Below are 18761 nucleotides of genomic sequence, written 5' to 3'. Positions count from 1 at the left end.
AGCCCCTCCCGGGGCCTCTGCGACCCTCGCCCTCCTAATTTGTGAGTCTGATGTCCAGCAGGCCGCGCATGCATTATGCAAAGAGAGCCCCCGCGGTCCGCAGGCCGCCCCTCCGCCTAGGTGAATAAATTATGCCGATGAGGGCGGGGATGCGGGGCAGCGCGGGCTGCCTGCCGCCTGCGGGCTTCCCCGCCTGGCGCGGCGCGGCTGCTGGGCGCCGGCAGGCAGGTGGAGCGGGAGCAACAAGTCCTCCGGCGGCGGCGGCGGCAGCGGGGAGGGGAGCGGGAGGCGGAGGGGGGGCGCTTCCCGCCCCGCGCCTGAAAACCTCTCTGACAAGTGGCAAAGCGCTCGCAGAGCACGCTGCTCCCTGCGAAGGGCGGCTGGAAGCCGGGGGGGCACGCCTCGCACCCAGCCCCGCTGCCGGCCTGTGGCTCGCCGCCCCCGCCTCCCGCCGCCGCCTCTGCCGCGGGGTGGGTCGCGACCCGCTGCCGGCGGTGCGCCGTGCGGTGCGGGCTGCGGAGCGCCGCCGCTTCGCCTTCAAAGTGTGTCAGCCGGCTGCGGGCTTCGCTTCTACTTGCCGCGGGTTTTCTTTTTTTCTTCTTTTAAATAACTGTTTTGCCGTTTTATTATTTATTTTTTTCCTACTTCGTTGCTGTTATTTTTGTTATCGTTGTTTGTAAACTAATTGCCTCCATGGGGGGCGGAGGAAAGGAAATCAAAGCTGCCGCAGCTGAAGGGTGTGCGAGCACGCTGGGGAAGAGCCGAGGAGCCGCAGGACAGGATGGCAGCGGGAAGCCCGGCGGCAGCGGGAAGCCCGGCCTCGGGAAGCCCGGCTGTGGCGGGGACCGCTGCCCGCGGCGGGCCGGGCCGGTCGGCTCCGCGCTGGCCGCGCTCCTCTCGGCGCTGGCCGCGGCCTCCTGCGTCTACCTGGGGGTGCGGACCAGCGACCTCCAGGCCAGGGTCGCGGCCATCGAAGGCGCCCGAGGGGGCTTCTCTGCCGCCGCCCCGCTCCCGCCGCTGCCCGGCGTTTCCTTGGAGCAGCTGAACGCGATGATGCAGGAGAAAGTGGAGCGACTTCTCGCCCAGGTGTGCGGGACGGGGGTGGCCGCTGCGTGCGGTGTGCGTGTGGGGGGCATGGGGGTTGCTCGGGGCGGCGGGCGGCCGAGGCCGTGAGGAGGGTGCCCGGGGCGAGCTGCTCGGGTGGGAGGTGGAGGGAGAAGCGGGAAAGTGAGCCCGGAACCCCGTGGGGCGGCGGGGCCGGGGGAGGAGCGGGCCGGGGGCGCCCCGGGCTGCTGGAGCGGCGGGATGGGGATCGGGGGCAGCCCTGCTGAGGCGCTTCTCTCATGGGTGACTCGGGGCCGTCCCTGCGCCTCTGCACCGCGCGTGTGGAGCTGGCGCCAAGAGCGGGGTCACTTGGGCGGCGGGGCGAGAGCCCCCAGGTGTCGGGCTTGGCGGTGTCCCTGTGGGGTGCTGAGCTCACTGAGACACCTCAGGCTGGGTCCGAGCCCCGGTGCCGTCGCTGGTTGCGCAGCCCCGGGCATAGCGGTAAATTCCAGAGTGCGGCCGCGGTCGGGAGCGCTGCCTGTGGCGGGCGAGCTCCTCGCCAAGTGCCCGCCCTCATGTTGCTTCTCTCGCCCCCAGAAATCCTACGAGCACTTGGCCAAAATACGAGTAGCGAGAGAAGCGGCTCCAGAGTGCAACTGCCCACCAGGTAACACACACAGCTCGGGAATCTCCTCTCGGAAGCTTGTAACTCTGGGCTGTTTGATATCCCATGTTTTTGAAATACACTAAATCAGGTCCAGGGGATGCCTCTTCAATCAACAGCTGTTCCTTGGGTGCAAAAGATGTAAAAATGCAGCGAAACCAGAAAATGACTGGTTGTCACTGTGGCTCTAGATTGGAATTAATGCTAATGAAAACCATTCATTAGGCTGGATGTTGCCAAACAAGAACACTTGTGAAGACGTTAATGATCCACTCTAACAGCTGAAATATATTGTTTTAAATGGGGTAGTACTGAATCAAGGCACTGTGTACTCAACTTGGGAAGTGGAGCAAAAGCCCCTAGCAAAAATATTGAACGATTTATAACATAGATTGAAATAGGTGGAGGGTCTGTTGCAAGTTAGCAGTAATATATACGTGAGTCTTTTACAGTGTTGTTTTTCTGTAGTCTTGGTGGAAAGCAGTTTCCCTAGGAAGGAATTGCAGGTTTTTCCTACTGAAGGTTCAAAACCGTGTGTGTTTGTGCAGGGATATCACTTGACTTTGGAAATGGGCCCTTCTAATACTGCACAGTTGTTGGCACATTCACAATGCGATATTTCTGTGGTCTTTGTGCTCCTTTGTGGTAGTCTGATAACTGTCAGTGTTGTTTTAGCTTTATAAACTTCTTCTAACCTACATCCAACTTTATCTAGCATCTTACAAGTTAAGAAAATAATGCCAGTGTTTCACAAGGAATGTAGGAGTTCGAGCATCCTCTGTGATGAGGCACACTAGATGCAGAGGATGCTTTGCATGTCCTCTCACTCTGTTTGAAAAACCATCTCCTTTACAGGTGGAATATCAACTGTCAACAGGACTTAAGCTGATAATGCTTGCCAGCAGGATGTGTGATAGTACTGGTATATAAGGAAGGAGCTTTCCTGGTTTAGGATTCAATTCCTGTCAAACTCATCAGTCTGAAGGGACTGCTGCATCTCAGTGTTAAAGCTGCCTGGTGATTGGTGCTTTATTTTTGTGATGATACAGCTGAGAACAGAGTGCTTGCTGGTGTTGGAGTTGCCGCAGCTATCATGGGGAAGGGCAATGTGTGACTTGGACTGTTTTTAAAAAAGAGTGCATAGAATTACTCCCAGTTAGTTTTTGTAAGGAACACTGGTTTCCTGCTGTAGTATATATATATATATATATATGTGTGTGTATATATATATATATGTATATATATATTATATATATGTATATGTATATATATGTGTGTATATGTATATATATGTATATTTCTCTAAGGCTAACATAAGCAAACTGTTCTTATTTTTTCTGTTGCTTGACTGCAGTGAATTACAAGATGCAAGTCTGTGCGCAGAAAAGAGAGTTACTCATCATGTTGTTTGCAGTGATGCATTCTGTGAGCCTGAAATTATGTTTAATTTGATGCTAAGCTCTTTCCCTCTTTCTTCTTCCTTGTTTAAATCCATCTGTTATCAAATTTTCGCTTACTGTTTTCCTACTAAAGGTCAATATCTACTTTTTCATGGTTGGTGTTAGATGCTGCTTTACTTCTTCACTACCACTAGAGCTCCACATTATACCAATTTTTATCTGACCTTTTTTTCTTAAGTACGTTTTCAAATAGATAATGAGCAACAGAATATTTCTCACATGCATTGTAAAAATCCTTGTTACATGAGAGTCAAAGCGATTTGGGGAACGTATACAAGGGAGCAAGTTTTATAAGACCAGGAAAACTTACATGAATCATTACAAAGTAAAAAACAAAAGTTGCAGAGAGGAGGGATTAGAAATGTGATACGGAGCTTTTCACCTCTTGGTAGCTGTTTCAATTTGGAGGCAAGTTTCGTAGTGACTGAAAGCTGTTGCCATGTGGTAGCCTCGTTTTGCAGTTGATGCTCTCATGCTTGTTGCCAGTGGACAGGTGTCTACCTCAAAATGGAATCATCTTGAGAGCCTTGTCTGAGAGAGCAGGGGCTGAGTGGCACCACCACCTGAGGACAGTGCCTTCCTAACTGCAGGCATCAGGCAGAGCAGGAGGGGATAGAGCAAATAAATTGTTGCTTCTTCATTTGGTTCCCTCTGTTAGAACTCCTCTTTGGCTGCACAGGATGGGCTTTTGTTTTAATCCTTAATGTTGCTGTTACAAACAGTTATGTTCAAAAAGTGTCATGGTACATCAGTGGTTTTTCTGTTGCCTGCTGTTTGCAAAGCCAAAGAGTACATTGCTTCTTTCTCACATGGTTCCCTTTTGCTTCTGTATTTTGCTCAACTTTGGTTTCTTTCCTGTGTTTCTGTAATAATAAAATACGTGTCTGTTAGAGATGACTTTGGAAGGCCTTCATGGTACAGAGGTGATTTTTGAAATGTCTCTGTGTTGTGAGAGAAGGTCACCACTGAATGGCCACCAGGACAGTTTCCCCTCATCCTTCTCTTCAAAGAGGAATAAAGATTATTTAAAAGTAGGTTACATTGTTCTCTGCCAAAAGAAGAGAAGGAAGCTCAATCTGCAGACAGGAGGGTGAGAATGTGGCCTCTGGTTCAGGATTAAAGTTATGCAACTGGCGTAGATGTGATTAGCTTGAGATTTTCATCCCCTTTTGCCTCTCTATGGTTGGAACCTGCACATTCAAAGTGGGTTTGAATTGGCTCAGTTACCTATTGGAAGCCAGATTCACAAGCTCACAGCTTGCAGGGCAGTCTCCATGTGGCTCCTTTTAATTCAGTGGTAGCCTTGAATTTCAGCTAGTGTGAAGAGTGATCACATTTCTCTTTGAAAACTTTATTTTCACTAAATGTGATTTTTCTTATTCTTTAGTTCTATTTTCTTATGAAAGAAACACAATGTGGGGTGATGTTAGAGTTTTGGTTTTAATTCTGTGCAACTAAAACCAGATACCAAAGATTTTGTAAATATTTTAAAAATTACAATAGCAAGCATTCTTTCTCTTCTTAAAGCAGAGTAATAAAGTTTGAAAAGTAAATTTGTGCTGACATTCCTCTTAAATTACCTCAGCTCTAATAGGAGTGCCAGTGTAAATCTTGTGCTTTTAGCTGGTGCTGCAGTCACTGCTGGTAGTTGGCCTTTTGCACATAGGACTGGGAGGCAAATTGAGTGGCTGAAATAATTTTAAGCGTAATAAATTAATTTTCATTTGCCAGGTGTATTTTTTATTTTAAGTTGATGTTTTTCTACTTTAAAATATGAAGAGAAAATGTAGGTGTGTAGGTACTTGTTTCATACTTCTAAATCTTCCTCTAAGTGGCTGTGGGAGCATAATCAGCTCTTATGAGGAACAGTCCAGCACCATGCTGGGTACTTCTTACTAAGTGCCAAGAATTACACAGTTGTGGGAAGAGTAACACATACAGAAGGCACAGGGATACTCCTCATTCAACAGAATTTAAAGATTTTTTTTTTGTAGATTCTTTCAGATTTTCCTCATCCCAATGTCATTCACATGTGAATGTACCTGTAGACTTCAACAAAAATGGACATATGCTTATGTTTTAATGATCTGATCCTTTATATATTGCAAGTGTCAAGTTCTGACACTTGCAGTTCTGTGCCATGATGTCTCATAGTGTAAGTGATCCTCAGAGCCTGCTCTGGAGTCACATGAAATTGACAGGAGTAGGAATCAAATCTGGTAGTACAAGAAGTTCAATATTTCTCAGCAGGAAGGCTGGCAGGTGATTATGTATGTCCCTTTTGACCAGTGCCCAGTTTTAGGAAGCAATTACTTTTTTTTTCCTATTTTCTGTTTTTAGGAAAAGCTTTATAGTGAATTTATTCTTTAAAGGCCCACATTTCTTTAGTTCTGCAATGACAAAGTGTAAGTTACATAAGAGATGTCTTTAACTGTATAGCTATACAACACACTGGGTATGTATGTATGTTCACTATAACTTGCATGTGAAGTTATGGGGTCTGTAGGTTTTGAGGTTTGTTTTGGGTTTTTTTTCTTCCCCAGAACATTAGCTGAACTTCAGTGTTGCATACTTGCCAAAGTTGACTGGAAATTTTATTTTGTTCTTCTTCAGTGCCACAGGTAATGTTTCTTTGTTCTTTCTCTTGTATATTTCCCATCAGGAAACATATATTTTTCTTCCTCTTGTGACTTCAGGGCCTTCACAGACTCTTTCCCTTTCTGTAGCTTCAAACTCTTTCCACAGACGCTCTGGTCATTCTTTCTCAGCCAGCTATTTTGTGCTGTTTTTGTGATTGTGCCATCTTGATTCTCTGTTCCAGTCCTAGAGAGCTTTATGGTTTGGCATTTGAAGTACCTCCAATTTCACAATGCAATTTGCTGCCATCAGGTTTGTTTCAGTGTAGTTGCATGTGTATAAACCTGTTCATTCAGGATGAAATGCCATAAGCCAAGGGTGGTTTTTTTTTGAGGGAATATAGAATACCAATTGGTCTTTTTCTTGGTTATGGTAGATCCAGTGCAAAAACTGTGTTCTATGGCTACAGTTCTTAAGTAGGATGATGAATCTGCTGTATGTATTTTGATAGCAGCATGGATAGTGAAAATCAGTGTATTTTCTTAGAGTCCCAGTGCTATTTTTGTTGTCTTAAGCATCTAATGTTTGTTTTGACATGCAATGCAAGTACAATTTAGGTGCTCTTTCTTATTTCCACAAGGACTGTTCCCTGGAGCATTTCAATTAGTGAGGCTGAAAGAATGGAGGAGAAAGCAATTTTCAGGATTAAAAGAATCACGAAATAGGTATCAGCAGGGTATTACTCTTTTAAAATTTTTTTATTATGCTTACAGTGAAGCAGTCCTGGAAAGAAGGACTGAAGAGGTAAAGAAAGAAAAGAGGAGCTGACTTATGTGTTTACCAGTAGCGAGACCTAAGAGAAAATGTAGATATATATGAAAAGTATCCAAAGTGAATTTTTTCCTGTTACTGAAAATTTCAGTGTGCTATCTTAACCTAGCTCCCAGCACTACTTACTTCTGCCATCTCTGTATCATCTATTTGCTGAATGCAGTGCTCAACTCTAATTTCGTAATTTTTCTGACAGATCTCTGAGTCCCCCTTTCATACCTTCAGTGGTTTGATATTTTTCATTTCAGTTCCTAGATCAAGATGCTTATTGATGTGCAGCAGCATGCGACCTTCTGGGTAGTCTGTCTTCTTTGGATGACTGCTTAAAGATAGTTTCCTCCCCACAAAATAGCTAAATATATATTTTATTGGCTAAGGGGTGACCTTTTAATTTCCTTCCCTCTGGGCAAGGAAGTAGGGGGTGCAGCATGATGAATGAGACACAGTGTGGCTCAGAAGGGAACTGATTGACAGTGGACTGCACCAGATTTCTCTCCTTTGTCATATTATTGATCTCAGCAGTGCTGTAGCAAAGGTTGGCTTGACTGCAAAAGTGTTATTAACAAAAGGTTTTTCTATGACTTGAGTTGAATAAATTCAGACTTGTGCAGTTATGTCAAACAAGGCATGTTAGAAGGAAGGCTTGTTTATCTGCACTAACTGTTCTTACAATGTATGAAGATAATATTACATATAAGAATATATATATGTAATATATGTTTCTAGGCTTCCTTATTTGTGGCACTGGTCCATCTCAAACTGCGGAGGTGTCAAAGCTCTTCAAGTACTGTCAGTGTTGCAGTGGGAGAAGTGGCTGTTAAGCCCATTTCTGGAATAATGCTTGTATAGTGTATAGGTTGTATATCTTTAACAGTGTCTGTGGTAATTAGGTTTTGGTTTTTCTTGTTGTCTTTCTTAAATTGGGAAATATATGCATCTGTTTGCTTAAAGGGTCTCTAAAGCTTGTATAATTGAGTTCTCTTTAGCTATACTTAGCTGCTGTCCCTTTCCTTAAAGGTTAGTGAGTTCTTGGAAGTGTACTGCCAGAACAGCCCTGATAAACCTGCATTCCAGCACTCATCTTCTTTCCCTCTCCCTTCTATATTTACTGGCTGCAGCTTACCTGCCTGTTTTGTCTATACTTAGCATAGGAAAAAAACAACTAAATCTGAAAACAGCATGACTGACAGAAGCTGTTTTTATAGGGCTTTTTAGGTTGCCAAATAAAATCATGTAACTAATGTGTTCAAGTTAGCCACCTGGTGAAATCATCCATCACACTTTAATGCGTGCAGACCTTGAGTCATGTTGCTAACTGCAGCCTCTTCAGGGAGGGCTGGTCGACCCCGAGCACCTTTCCCCTTCATCATTTCTGTTGATTTCCTAAGTCAGCCACAAAAAAGGAAATCTGTCTGCTTACTTAAAACTGCAAATAAGAAGTAAGAAGGCATAGAATAACACAGGCTAAGAGAAACACTTCTCTCTCAATACAACTAAAGCTGCAGCTAGAAGATACACACACACCAGTGAACACGATGCTGAAGGCTTGTTGTTTGGAAACTTGTGGACTCTCATGTTTTTACAGGTTAGACTTACAGCAGAACAGGGCCTGCTTAAATTCATCTGCTTGGGACTTTTAATGAGATTAAGTTAAGCAGAACCAGCTGTTTGTAAGAGCTTAATCAAAATAAATGTCAGGACAAATTTTCAGAATGGAGTGTCCAACTTGAACGTGCAAGTTTTTTTATATTCCTTTCGTGTAAATACTGTCTTTTTTTGCCCCTGTAGATTTGAGCAACTTTAGAAGTGCTGGTCAGGTTGATACTTCAGGAGATCATCTGATGCACACTACTGGTCTCTGAAGGAAATGTATCTAGGCCATCATTGTCAAGTGTTTCCTTCCAGGTGGTTCACAACTCAAGTGTGTAGTCATTCATGACTCAACAAGTTGTTTGATCTGCTTTAATTTTGTAAATAAGTGCTGCAGCCTCGTATAAATAGTCTCCTTAGCTAAAAATAAGTTCTGCTCTGTAAATAGGTGAACATAGAGTGCAAGAAATTGCTAGTACATAGGCATGCCTTAGATAAAATAATCTAGTATTGAAATATTTCCATAGATTACCTAATTTTTAGCAGGCAGACTACAATTCCCTCGTTTGTGAAGCAAATTACTTGTTCCATCTGTTGTGCTGATGAAGAAAACCTGATCATTGTGCTGTCCTTAAAACAACTATCAAAATATCTTAGACAGTTTTGTCTGTGATGAACACTTCAAAACTTACTGTGTCTGCTCCTCCCTTGTTCTTTTGTTTTCATGGTGTTGGAGTTTGATTAAAATTGTTTCTTGTTTATTTGTGCAGATCTATGTTTATAGAAGGAGGCATTTACGTGTAGTTGTGAGTTTTGCATGCGTGTTTGCATGTAACTGTTTCTTCTTGTGCTGGGAAAGCTTTGAAACAGATGATGATGGTAATGCCTTTTAAACTCTTTGAAGAATTGTGAAGTTGCTGCACAGCTATCTAAATTTTTTTGCTAGACAGAAATATATGTTCTTATAATTACCAAAGATAGCAAGGCAGCCATTTGTAAGGCAAAGAAACAATAAATGGAATGAAGAAAGAGTGTAATAACAGAGGTGATAAAACTGGATATTACTTTCTATTTTAGAATCTTTGAAAATTAGTACAGTTATTTCAGTGACTTCTGCTTAGACATGCTCAACCAAGAAGCAATGCATAGTTTAAGCAATAATATTTTACTCTGCACTGTCTTAAAATTTGTTGGGCGGTTGACAAATACGAAGAAAGCATAGATTTTATTTCCTAAGGTCATAGATGAAGTGCCTTTAGTTCAGTTTAGGTTAGTTAGCCATTAGAATTATTTTAGTTTGGTTATGCATGAATATAATGTTGTAATTAATATATTGGGTAATTATATTAGAAAACTTTGAATGATTTGTGTATTTTTTTAGGTGCTTAGGAATTAAAATTGGGGTTTTGGGAATATGACTTGCAAATTTTTTTCATAGATGTTTACCTCTGCTGATGTATTTTGGTTGGAATTACAGGGGAGAGTGGATCACAGATTAACAGGCTCTCTTGGGGAGGCTGTAAAGAAGACTGTGTATGAAATGATGATGGACTCTTAATGAGTCTCTCTAAGCATCTTCCCCTCCCCTTCTGTGGCTCTTCTACAGGCTCAGCTGAGGAACCATTGAGGAGAAGGATGTCAAATGATCTTTCTCTTTGAACCTTGGTCCTCCTTTTAATGCAGTACACAGGACTGTATAGCAGTGCATATATTTAGCAGGATGATGGTTTTGGTAGTTTGTCGCTCTCTGTCCTGTCTTGGACACACAGCGGGCTGCCTGCTAAGTCACGGTGCCACAGTGTACAGCACAGCTCACCTCAGCAAGGAAAACCTGCATAAAACCAGGTGGTTGATCCACTGTTTCTACTGGCTGAAATAACAGGCTTGTGCCAGGTACAGCTTCAGTCTCTTGGTACCTGGGATGTGCTTCCCTGATCAGCAAAGATTTGTGAGAGCTGAGTGTTTTCCTTGTCTCCTTTTCTTTGTGTTTTTGTTTGTTTTGTTCTTAAACAAGAAGTTCATGAACTTGGCACTTTCTACCCTTTTAAATACTTTTAGTACTCTTAGGAGTACGGGGCTGTAAAGTAAAGGCTGTAAATATAATGGAAGAAAGACTGTAGAAAGTAAGACTTAAAACTGTAGTTTTAAGACCTTTGCTATTCTACCATTCACAGTTTATGCCATCTTAAGAATACCCGCCCTCCATTTATTTTCCTCCCATTTGAGTATGTTCATTATTCCTTCTCAGAATATAAAAGCACAGAAAAAAATCATGCAACAAGTATATGTTAAAGATTTAGGTTATGAATTACATTTCTTTGATGAGTGTAGTCTCTTTCTCAGCACACTGTGCTTAAGATTGTGCTGGAAAACTGCTATTTAAAGTATCTTTATAAAATTGGGTGTGGGGAGAAGTGAGGCCTGTGTTTGAGGAACACAAATGAAATTTTAAAAACAGGAAATGATATTGAAAATTGGAGACCAAAATATCTTATCAGAGGTGTGGCTGCCATTGCAGCGGTGACAGATTTGTGTATCTGAAAGCAGAACGGCGTCCTGTAACTTGAAGGACACTAGCTGAACACTCTAAAAAGATATTTATGGTTAAAGTCATAGCTGGCTACAAAGGTCTTGCTTGTGCTGGTAGTACTAGTTTTGTTGCTAGGAAATGATGTGGGGCTTCTTGTGTATCAGTGCCTCAGCTGGATGATGGTAGGGTCCTCGCAGAGGACTGCAGTGCTGAAAGTCAAAGTGTGTGCCTCTTAAGTTGAGGAGGTATTTCCTTCAGCTGGGACTTCCTATAATCTCTTAAGAATATGAAAGCCAGCTGCTTGAAGGCACTTCTCCTCTTCCTCAGTGTCTGAGTAAGCTCCTGTTCAGATTCCCTTGATCTTAGAGGAAGCCTTGATACCTGAGCACAGGGGTATGGCCACAGGGGATTAAAAGGATAAATAGCCTGTGTATTAATATTTTCTTCTCCAGTCACAGAGCTTACATCCAGATGATGCCCAGGGGCATTGCTGTGAGAAATGCTGTTCAGTGTTGGCTGCAGAGTCTCTGTACTCTCAGCTCTTCTGGTGCTTTTTATCAAATGCTCCTTCACTGTTTTCAGTGCCACTGCTGATCTGCAGGTGACTGCCAATTGAAGGGAGACATGTGTTGGGAACTGTCACTGCAGCTTGACATAGAGGTGATTAATGCAGTATTTAGTTCATTCCCTTCACCTTTCAGACAGGATAGCCTTCTCAGTAAAAATACTCTCTGGCTACTAATTTGGTCATTGTAGCAGGAAATGTGCTGTGTGCACACAGACTCAAGTGTAGACCAAAGTGGGGTCAATGTTAAGGTGATCTTTATGGCAGTGGTGAGCTTGAACTCAGCTTTTATTTGTTCTCTGTCTTGGTGCATGGTTGATAGTTGTTTGTGTCAGCTAATAATAAGCTGCTCAGGAAATGGCTTTAGTTGGCACTTCAAAATGCAGTGTTATCACAGAAATGGATCATGGCGTGTGCTGTAGCTATCTATGTGTGTTTATGAAAACATCTCTGTTCAGTGAGGATAATCTTGAATAAGTTTCCCAAGTGGTTCCTAGGAGAGGGCACACTGAATACTGATGAATCAGAGAGACTCAAAAATGCAGTGGTATGGCATCATTTTCAAATGACCCAGTGCTTAGACAGCCATTGTCAATACTTACTTAGAGTTGGTGTCTTTGTAATGATGACAGCCATGTTTGCAGAAGGCTGGAAAGGTTTCTCTGTGTGAAGATGAATTGTTTTTCCAATGAAGCAAGCATGTAAGTGCACTGTATTTCTTTAATGTAGGGAGACTAATCTTAAGGGAGATTAGTATTTAAGTCTGACTGTTGTGGATTTCACTTTAGGACAGCTCTGTGTAATTCCTTAGTTTGAATTCCATGCTGAGCCATGTCCTAATGTGTGGTAGAAGGACTTTTTTATCACATTCAATTAAGAGGCTGCACATAAGCCATTACAGTGGCCAATTAAAAAGAAGTGTGAGCCTTGAAAACTGAACCACCAACAATAACAGAGAAATAGAGCAAGACTGAAATCCTCACTTTTTTATCTCTTAAAATTGGTTTGCTGCTAGAAGGTGGTATTTTTATGTATTTCAAGCAATTAAAGTCCACTTTAGGATAATAAGGAGAAATTAATCTGTTTTCAATGTGTAGTGTAAGAACTGAAACACGCTGTCAGCTCAAATCACCTATACATAGAAGTAGCTGCTTCTGCTACCACAATTTCTGATATCCAAACATCATTTTACTGTTGGTGAAAAGAGGCTTTTAACTAATACTCTGACAATAATCAGGCCTGGTATGGACATGCACATTGCTTATTGCTTCAGGCACATTAATAATCCCAAAGATTTTAACTGAAATCATTAGTTACTCTGGAATCTGAGAGCAAAGTGTGGCCTCAGTGTTGGTTTTTTTTTTTGGTGTTTTGTTTTTTTTTTTTGTGGGGGACTTTTGTTTTCTTTGTTTGTTTGTGTTTTTTGTTTTTGTTTTTTAATCTTTTTTTTTTTTTTTTTTTTTGGCTGTTGGTTCTTTGGGAATGCCTGTTTATGTATGCAACCATTGCCATCTACTTTAGGTTTGATATGTAGTTCTTTTCCATGATACAAACAGTATTTTTTATTCATTTGCCATTCAGTTTATTGTTTAGTCTTTTCACTCTCTGAGCAAGAACATTATGTCTGTATCTATTTCTAGGAATACTGAACTAGTTTTGTAATACTGTAAGAATTCTGGCTGTGCTTGGAGACAATCTGAATAGCAAAATTTACTGAACTTATCTGCATGGAGAAATTACGTATTCTTGCATCTTAATTCATAGTTCACAGACCAAGGAGTGTTGTTCTGAGGATTGTTTATTGCTTGAAGTGATTAGATAAAACCACTAAAAATTGTACAGAAATGTTCAGAATTTCAGTGCTGAGGGATAGGAAAGAAAGACCACTACATGCAGCTGGACCTTCATTTTAGTTTCCTTACCAACATGACTGAAGTCTGCCTATGCATGTGTGTTTCTGCTCCAACAGATTTTCTTACTTGGGTGAGAGGTGATTCCCTCTGTTCAAGGCAGTCTGTTCTTTTGACTCGGTGAACTAGATCTCCATTCTCCACTTTGCTGATGCTATGCTTGAAAAGTCATTATTTGCTCAATGCAAATGTTCCCTTTTTTTTAAGCTGAGCAATCTAAGTGACACCAGTAGCTCCTTATAAAGCTTACCCTTGAGATTTCTCACTGTTCTGTCTGCAGGACACTCAGATAGTCTGATGTCCTGTTGAGGTGCCCCAAGCTGCACACAGTCTCTGTGGTGAGGCCACTGCAGTGCGGTGATGAGTGAGGCAGTTGGGTGATGAGGTGCCTGGTTTGGTTATAGAGATAATGAAGAAGACTTAAGGGCTGACACAGTTCAAAGAGGAAAAATAGTGAAAAAATCATCTAATGTTTTTTCTGTGCAGCTTTTCTCTGCAGCCTCTGGGAGAGGTTAGCTTAGGGTGCATTTTGGTGTTCTAGAGATCATCTTGGTCTCATCCCAGGTCACTGCTCACTCAGTCTGAGCAGTGGATGACAGCAGGGTTCCTCAAAACTGAGCAAATGAAAGTCCTGTCAAGAAGGAATAAAAAGGGGCATGTCTGTGGGGTATGATGTCTGAAGCACATCTAAGATGTGCACTCCTCTAAGATGTCCAGATGTAGGGGCTTAAGGGACAGATGAGCTGGGGATGCAACTGGTGGCACAAGGTGGGTATGTGTCCCTTATTTATGGGGTGTCTCCCAGATGATGCATATAGTCATGGCATGTTTTCAGCTTTTGGGAAGTGGTGAGCAGGCAGAGTGCATAGCCTGGATGTTGCCCTGACAGAGGGTGCTGACAGGCTGTGTGGTGCTGACAGGGGATTTACAGGAAGATGAAGGCTGGTGGGAGCTAGCAGTAAGGTATTCTCTAAGCAAGGCACTGATTGTAACTCCAATTCTGCATCACTCCCTTCTGGTCTGGTAGCAGGACTACAGGGGCAGAAGCATGGAAATAGTGCATGTGCTGGTTTCCTCTGTGGTGAGAGCAGTGTTCCCTGAAACCCATAGGATCTCTCACACTCTGTGTTACCTCTGTTGAAAGATGTTAGGTTGTCCAGACCTATGCTGTGTAGTAGAAGTTAATGCTGAGGTCCTAAACGCACACAGATGGACTTGAATAATTTCAAAACCTGTTAATCACCCCTCCTTGTTTGATAATGTCACTCTGAGTGCTTTCTCTCTTTAATTTCCTGCTTGATGTAGAGCAGGAAGGACAGCAACTGTTGCTGAGCTCTGATTCCTCCTATGGATTGCTCTTTTGCTAGAAGCAAAATTTAATTATACTCCGAGTTTTTTCTTTCCCAGACATGTAGTTTGTGTTTGTCTTAGTAACCTGGTGGCCACATATTGACATGAGTAATTTTCCTAAAAATGCTGCAAAGTACAACTAACTACTGATGTACTGACCAGCAGCAAGCAGTTCATGTTAATTTGCATTCATTAAATATGCTTCATCTTCTGTGTTTGTCTTGTAAAATGTGGGACTTGACAGAAACAGAGGGGTGGGTATGATACTGTTATGTTGCTATTAATCATGCTTTGACATGAACTGTAATTGTTTAACTGAGGCAGTTACCAGTCATAGCACTTGGACAGGGACTAATGCAGCCAAAATTTTTATGACCCTTTCTGAAAATTCCTGTGGGTTCTAAAGAGCTTTTATCTTTCAAGAGGAGTCAGCTATTCCCTCAAATAGGCATCTCCAGCAATATGGTTTAAGGGCCAATGAAGGCAGAGAAAAAGAGATTGCTTGGGCACCTGAAAAAGATGGCACAGAAGGATACTCACACCTCTGTGTTGCAGTCTGTTCGGACACACTCATCTTTTTGTGAGGCTGTGATTTGTCAGCTCAGGCTAAACCCAATGAAACTGCTGAGTAAAAGTGGCTCAAGCAGAACTTTGGTGACACGGAGCCATCAGTTTGAAGTCTGCAAGGAATCTGTCGTGACCTGTGAGGAGAGGTTCATGGAACCCCTTTTATGAATGATGAATTTGCAAAATATTTCCAGCCTTAGCTGTATCGGTCTCCCTTTCTCTCAATGTGTACTACAAAACAGTCACCATTTAGGATTTTGAAAGATTAGGCCAAATTAAAATCTAGTTACATGCCAAGTTCCTTTTTCCTTTTGTTTTGTGTCAGGGGAGCTATAACAGATAGCAGCTACCCTCTGTAAAGACCCAGATATTCCACCCAGCAAAGCTACAAGTGCTGTAGCAGGGCTGCAGGTTTCCCCACCTGTTGAGGTTGTGCAGATTATGCCAGAGCAGCGGCAGCACTCGTGTGCACACTGAGGGAGGTTGCAGGGCTGCTTCATGATGGGAGCATGCACTTTCCATAGGCACTAGCAAGGGGGCATTTATTTGTTGCTACTTTACTTTCAGCTGCTTTGCTGAGAGAATGACTGCTCTTTCGTAAAGCGAAATAAGATTCTTAATAAAACAACAATTTCATGAAGAATTACATTGTATAAATATGTAGCTTCTAAATAACTGGCCCCCATTTTTTTTCTGAAATGCAACCAGAGGGAAGACTAGAAACATGTAGTTCCAAATTCCAGATGTTTGGGTTTTGGTAAAATACAATTTTTTAAAAAATTGTGCTGTCAAATGATTGAACTGAATAAAATGACACATTTTTTTTCCACCAGGAAAGTAAATTACATACTCTTTGATTAGCACAGAAGGGATATAAATTCATTTTCCTAAACATGCTGCAAAATACAACTACTAATGGACTGACCAGCAGCAGGCAGATCATATTTATTTGCACTCATTATATATGCTGCATTTTACCTTTCAATTATTTTTCAATTGTGTGCAAAATATGATCTTATGACATTGGTCTTTCCAGAGTCTAAAAATGTTTCTTGACTAACTGTAGGGAGAAAGAATTGATTCCTTATTCTACTGTCAGTTGAGAGCAGTTTCAAAACAATGAGATGGAAGTCAGTAGTATTTTATGCCAACATGATATACAAGGTAGTATGATTTTTTTCTTTAGCACAAGTGGAACATCTGTTATGGGGGTCAATGACAATATTTTTTACTAATAATGCATTAATATCTCTTCTTATTTTCCCATTTAATATGTGCATCAGGAGTAAGTGTAAATACAAATCATACTGGTTTGTTTGGTTTTCAACAGCTGAACACTTTCAATAAAATTAATATTAAAGAAGTTTTCCCAAGGGATTAACTGTATACTTGAAAGTGTTTATAGATAAAATCTCTTTCTAACCTGTATTTGTATTGAGTGTATTTTTCAGTGATTATTGTTGAAAAACTTGGAATTTGGGTAAGGATATATGATTGTATATTATGGATAAACCAATTGTTTTTCTTAAAAAATATCACTGAACAGACTATCAGTAGAAATTTTTTTAAACAGAAGAAGAACTAGGAAAATTTTTATACCTTTGGAAGTTACAGAATTCATAAAAACTTTGGATGCTGAAAAATCTCAGAACCTTACTTGCCAAGTGAGGCGATTGAAAACCACAGAAAATTTGTCTGTGAGCAAATACCTCTCTTGACATGAAACTTTAAGAAAAGCTTAGGCAAACCAAAACCAAAAAAGCCCCCATTTTTACTAGAAAGCTTTTCATTAGAAATTTAATGAATGGCTGAGTGAAACAGGAGCTTGGCTATAGGCAAAAAAGCATCCCCCAGCGCTGTACTGCATTCCTAGATGCTTGTGGTCTTACAGGATATCAAGGGAGTGGAGGCATGGGAGCTCAAACTTTTACTACTGTTTTCTTCTAGCCTTTCTACAGGAGCTATTGACCTTCTTACCCAAGTGTGTCCTCTTATGTTGCAAGGAAAAACAGTTCCTTTCAGCTAATTTTGTGAAATTTTATATTATTTATGGAATCAAAAGTGATTTTTCTCTGGGGCTTGATCTCTTATTCCTTGATTTGGTAGAAATATTTTAATTTTATTGAATGAGAACTCGATGAAGTTTCAGTACTTCATATGGTGAAGTAATTTACAGGGTTCTTGGAATATACTGTGGTCTTTGAAAAATACTGGCCTTTATTTATTGGTATCTTTTGCTTTTTGTTGTTGGGCTGATGAATCCAGCGTTAAGGCATTGCAGATTTTGTGGTTGCTGATGGAGTACTACCCATACTGAAATACTTAATTTTCAAGGGTTACAAATCTACTTTGCACAGTGTACAAGTTCAGGGTTGTTACTGGGGTGGATTTACATTGCACTTACTCTAAACCCTTTCTACTACTACTGCATTTAACAAATAGCTCTGTGCCTTGTTCTTCCTGATAGACCTGCGGTACTGCAGGTTCCATGGCACTACTTGTTCCACTGACCTTAATTTTGAATTAGAAAATGTGTTTGCTTACGGCAGTGTAGTTAAGATAAATGGGGAAAAAAGTGACTTTGAGAAAGTGAATTCTCTCTCTTCCATACATGTGTTTTGTTTGCAGGTGAGAGAGGTTTTTTCCCCTCTACTTGGCAGTGTTGCAGCTCATGCTAACAAGTGGAAAACAAAGCTGTATTCAATGTAGTTCCCTTCTCCCTGCCTCCCACCAGGAATCACTTTCAGTAATAACACTTTTGAGGTAGTTCTGATGAACCAGGAGGTGGAACAAGCCATTTGCACTTCTGCTGTTTATTTGGTTTCTAGGGCAATTCTTCTTTGCGTGTAGAGATGGCTGTTGAGATGTAAGGATATGTAGACAGGAGAGAAAGCCTTGGTTAATAAAGTGAGACATTTCTAAGTTACTTTCTTGTTTTCCATTAGAATAATGACTGGGCTGCCATTTCTAAGATGAAGGTGCAAGTTCCCCAAAGAGATGTGTATTGCTGTTGGCTGGATGTGTTAATAGGGTAGGTATTACATATATACAAGGTGTTAGGTGCTTAGCTACTTACTTGCCTGTGCAGCCTTACAAACACACTGGCACACTCCTTTCCATGCATATATCATATATGCTTATAGCCCTCTTTTTTTCCTTTTTGGGTTCAAGAATTTAGATTAGCACTTAAATCTCCAGTTTTTGCATGCAAATTTCTGGGGTTTATAGTCAATCCCAAAGTAAGCAGGAGTTAAGTGTTCTCCTGTTCTGATAAATGACAGACAGCATGCATGTATAGTAAGACAAGCTGTCTGTGTGAAATGGTTCTTTCTCTCAGTGATGTATAATTTGCAGAATTTTGTCCCATTCTGGGACGCATTTAAATGCAAACATGGCTCCAATGAAGAGAGTCCAAGCACAGCTACCCCAGCCATCAGAAGAAAGCTTGTAGGTAGAAAGGCACCTTCTAGGGAGTGGTTTAGATTAGAATGGATACAAGCATTCGAGTGAGGGGAGTAGTAAGGTTTCAAACACTTAAAAAGGAACTAAAAAAAACCCCAAAAAGGGAAACTAAGTGGTGTGCTTATTTCTTGTTCCCTCTGCTGAAGGCAGTTCCACTGTAAGCACTGGAACCGATTTTATTTGATGGATATAGCATCTCTATCACAAGATG

The 18761-nt window shown here is 41.6% G+C and overlaps 1 protein-coding gene across 1 annotated transcript in view; it reads left to right on the top strand.

Moving 5' to 3' along the window:
- The first annotated feature begins 504 nt into the window (after positions 1–504).
- Positions 505–18761, top strand: part of COL25A1 (collagen type XXV alpha 1 chain) — a 297045-nt gene continuing 278788 nt past the window's right edge. The window contains exons 1-2 of the mRNA XM_063156471.1: positions 505–1086; positions 1642–1711. Of these exons, the coding sequence (XP_063012541.1) occupies positions 694–1086; positions 1642–1711 (463 nt within the window). The 5' untranslated portion in view covers positions 505–693. The remainder of the gene's footprint in view (positions 1087–1641; positions 1712–18761) is intronic.

Source organism: Melospiza melodia, chromosome 5 (assembly GCF_035770615.1).
Source record: "Melospiza melodia melodia isolate bMelMel2 chromosome 5, bMelMel2.pri, whole genome shotgun sequence".
Taxonomy (NCBI): domain Eukaryota; kingdom Metazoa; phylum Chordata; class Aves; order Passeriformes; family Passerellidae; genus Melospiza; species Melospiza melodia.
Note: the sequence above shows the minus strand (reverse complement) of the source record. Positions and strands in the feature narration are given on the sequence as shown.